Source organism: Plectropomus leopardus, unplaced genomic scaffold, assembly GCF_008729295.1.
Source record: "Plectropomus leopardus isolate mb unplaced genomic scaffold, YSFRI_Pleo_2.0 unplaced_scaffold26333, whole genome shotgun sequence".
Lineage (NCBI taxonomy): Eukaryota > Metazoa > Chordata > Actinopteri > Perciformes > Serranidae > Plectropomus > Plectropomus leopardus.
The window spans coordinates 214-2,909 of NW_024628639.1; the positions used below are offsets into that span (position 1 = coordinate 214).

Below are 2,696 nucleotides of genomic sequence, written 5' to 3' on the forward strand. Positions count from 1 at the left end.
CTTAAAGCTCAGAGCTCAAACACTCGTCCGGGCACGCTCTGCTCAGCGCCGGTCGACGGTTTGCACAGACACGTTTTAAATCGTCACGACATACTGTGAAGTGATGTGCATCTGACTGGATAAATGAGAGTCTGATTAAACTTCACGGGTTGTGTGAGAGTTTGTAAACTGGCGTTTTGATAACGTTTGGCTGCTGCTGAACGTGAAACCGTGTTTACTTCAGTTCCCAAAGAATGAGAGAAAAACAGAGTTTTCTTCATGAATTCAAGTAAAGACGTGCCGAGTATTTGGTATACAAACAGTCCATTTTCAGTCACTGTATTGTTTTAATATTTGGTTTTTAAACTCCTTTGCGAAAAAGACATTCGACTCTGATTTAACCCTTTAAAACCTGGATTGAAATCCGTTGTCTTGTGCTGCGCTCAGACGCATTTCATCAGCATTTCAAGCTCTGAGAAAATTGGGATGATTTCCTTAGAAAATATGGGAAAAACTCAAGCAGCAACTTCACAAGATATGTAGCTTTGACATTCATATTGAACTGCCAAAAAACGATTCTACTGCCACAACTGAGAGTCGGGAACAGCCCGGGAAATTAATCTGAAGGGTTACAAGATGTTTAAAGAGGAAAAGGAAGATTTAATGACTTCATCTTAAGGTGTCACAAGACAAAAACGTCTGAAATAACGACAGCAGAGGTTTGTGGGGAAATACCCTCTTTTGTAACGTGGGTGAACCCGTCCTCAAACTAAAGAGCGCCGCCTGGACTGCACGAATCATCAGTGAAAAATCAAACAGCACTTGGTTTGCAGCAGGCCTCACCTTCTTTGGACTCGCCGGAGCCCTGAGTGAAGAGCAGCTGGTACTGTTTGTTTGGGAAAGAGTCTGGAAAGATTCTGGACATCAGCGGACTAAGAGACGGAGACGAGGACAGAGTGAGAATCAACTACAGCGTCCACGCTGTTAAACTCAATTTACTTTGCTGGTTTTTGAGGCTGTGCGTTGTTTTACCTCATCGTGTGAGACAGAGCCAGGACGCCCAGGCCGAAGAAGTAGACCGACAGCAGCAGATTGATGTACTCTTGAGAAAACACCTGCATCAGAACACAACATTAACCCCTTAGGGACTGTTGGACAAGCTGTTTCATTCTTCTTTTTATTTATAATTGTCATGCATGTGTCCTAAATGTAGTCCAGATTGTGTATTTGAGTGTAATCAGTGAATTTGCAGCTCAGCTCCTACAATAAGTCTAAAATACACTGTGGAAACTAAATAGTTACATTCAGACTGTTCAGGTCCAAAAATGCTCCATTGAAACCCATTCAAACTGACATTTTTGATCCCACAGCCATCAGAGCAGAAAAACAGGACTTGTATTATTTCTGGGTGTCATTCTGGGCTTTTGACTCTGAATTTGTCATTTTGACTATTTTCCACCAGTGATGATAAAAGAAACAATCTACCCGGCATGTAGTATGTTGAAAATAATTCTTTTATTGTGTTTTTTTATCTTAAAAGGTAGTGGCGTCACAACAAAAGCCTGACATTTAAAAGGGTTAAAATTCTGAAAAGTATTGAATACATGTTATTTTTCAAACCCTAATTTTGAAAGGCACATTTAGTGAGTATTTGACACTGCACAAAAAATAATAATAATGTAAAAAATCAATGTTGCTGCTAATCATTGACATATCTCAGGCTCTGATAATGAAAAAAATCTACTTTGCATGAAGTATATTGAAAATAACTAATTTTTGTGTGTTTTTTTTAAACTAACTCAATGAAAGTGGGAAATATTATTGATGTATAATAATTTTTAAAGCTTAATTTTGAGAAGTGCATTTTGTGCACGGAGCTATACAAGTGTGTGTACTATTATAACAGGTCCTAAAGGGTTAAATTGAGTATAGTGGGAACATTTATCCAAACGCTCTCTACAGGAGGCCCCTGCAGGAGGCGTGAGGAAACCCTGTGTTACCTTGAAGAAGAGGTAGAGCCCAAACAGAGTGCAGCTGGCGATGATGGGAAACCTCGCCGCGTCTCGACTGGTGATGGTTTCTGGCATGTCTGATGTATTCTGGGAGGACAGAGACACAGAGAGGAGAGATGAAGAGATTCTTTCACTTTGTCTCCTCTTTCCTACACTCGTATTTTGAGTATAACTCATCTGCCAAAACAAAACAAAAAAATTATTTTCCATACTCTGTTTTATCGATTCTTATTCAGACCTGGACGACTAAAATCAAACTTCACACTGCGTAGGAGCTCCATGTCAGGACGGCGGTGAAGTCACAGTTCCAGAAATGTGCACTTGTGTGTATCTGATTCGCCATTTTGCTGGCAGACCGTTTTTTCTCCTTTCGTAAGTGAGGGAGCTCCTTTTTTACTTCACACAGGACAAATGTCCCTCTGAGCGCGGCCTTGGCTCGATGCTTCTATCACAGCAACCAGGACGAAATCTGCTCTGCAACACTCATCACGTTTACATGATGCTCGAAAAAGTGGAATTAGTGCGACTAAAACTGGGCTTTTAAAATACATGTAAACTAGAGCTGGGCGATACGGAAAAAGTCTCATCACCGTCATTTTTTTATATCAGTCAATATCGATATATATCACGATATACATCAAATCACTATTTCTGTCGAGCTGCCGATTTCTGTCTGCGCGCTGAAGCGGGCTGATGGACATGTCC

At 40.7% G+C, this 2,696-nt stretch overlaps 1 protein-coding gene across 1 annotated transcript; it reads right to left on the reverse strand.

The window, feature by feature from the left end:
- Positions 1 to 593: 593 nt before the first annotated feature.
- LOC121966923 (minor histocompatibility antigen H13-like) lies at positions 594 to 2,173 on the reverse strand. Its single transcript, XM_042516992.1, has 3 exons — positions 1,980 to 2,173; positions 1,012 to 1,094; positions 594 to 911 (listed from the first exon to the last, which is right to left on the reverse strand). The coding sequence occupies exons 1-3, from the start codon at positions 2,166 to 2,168 to the stop codon at positions 791 to 793; spliced, it is 393 nt and encodes a 130-aa protein (XP_042372926.1). The 5' UTR covers positions 2,169 to 2,173; the 3' UTR covers positions 594 to 790.
- Between the last annotated feature and the right edge of the window lie 523 nt (positions 2,174 to 2,696).

What these genes read in the sequence shown, in the direction of transcription:
- LOC121966923 (XM_042516992.1), bottom strand. Translation starts at nt 2,168, where the DNA reads ATGAGTTATACTCAAAATACGAGTGTAGGAAAGAGGAGACAAAGTGAA. An exon ending in GGCTCTACCTCTTCTTCAAG is followed by an intron (nt 1,095 to 1,979) that starts GTAACACAGGGT and finishes GTTCTGATGCAG; the next exon opens with GTGTTTTCTCAAGAGTACAT. An exon ending in GCTCTGTCTCACACGATGAG is followed by an intron (nt 912 to 1,011) that starts GTAAAACAACGC and finishes TCCGTCTCTTAG; the next exon opens with TCCGCTGATGTCCAGAATCT.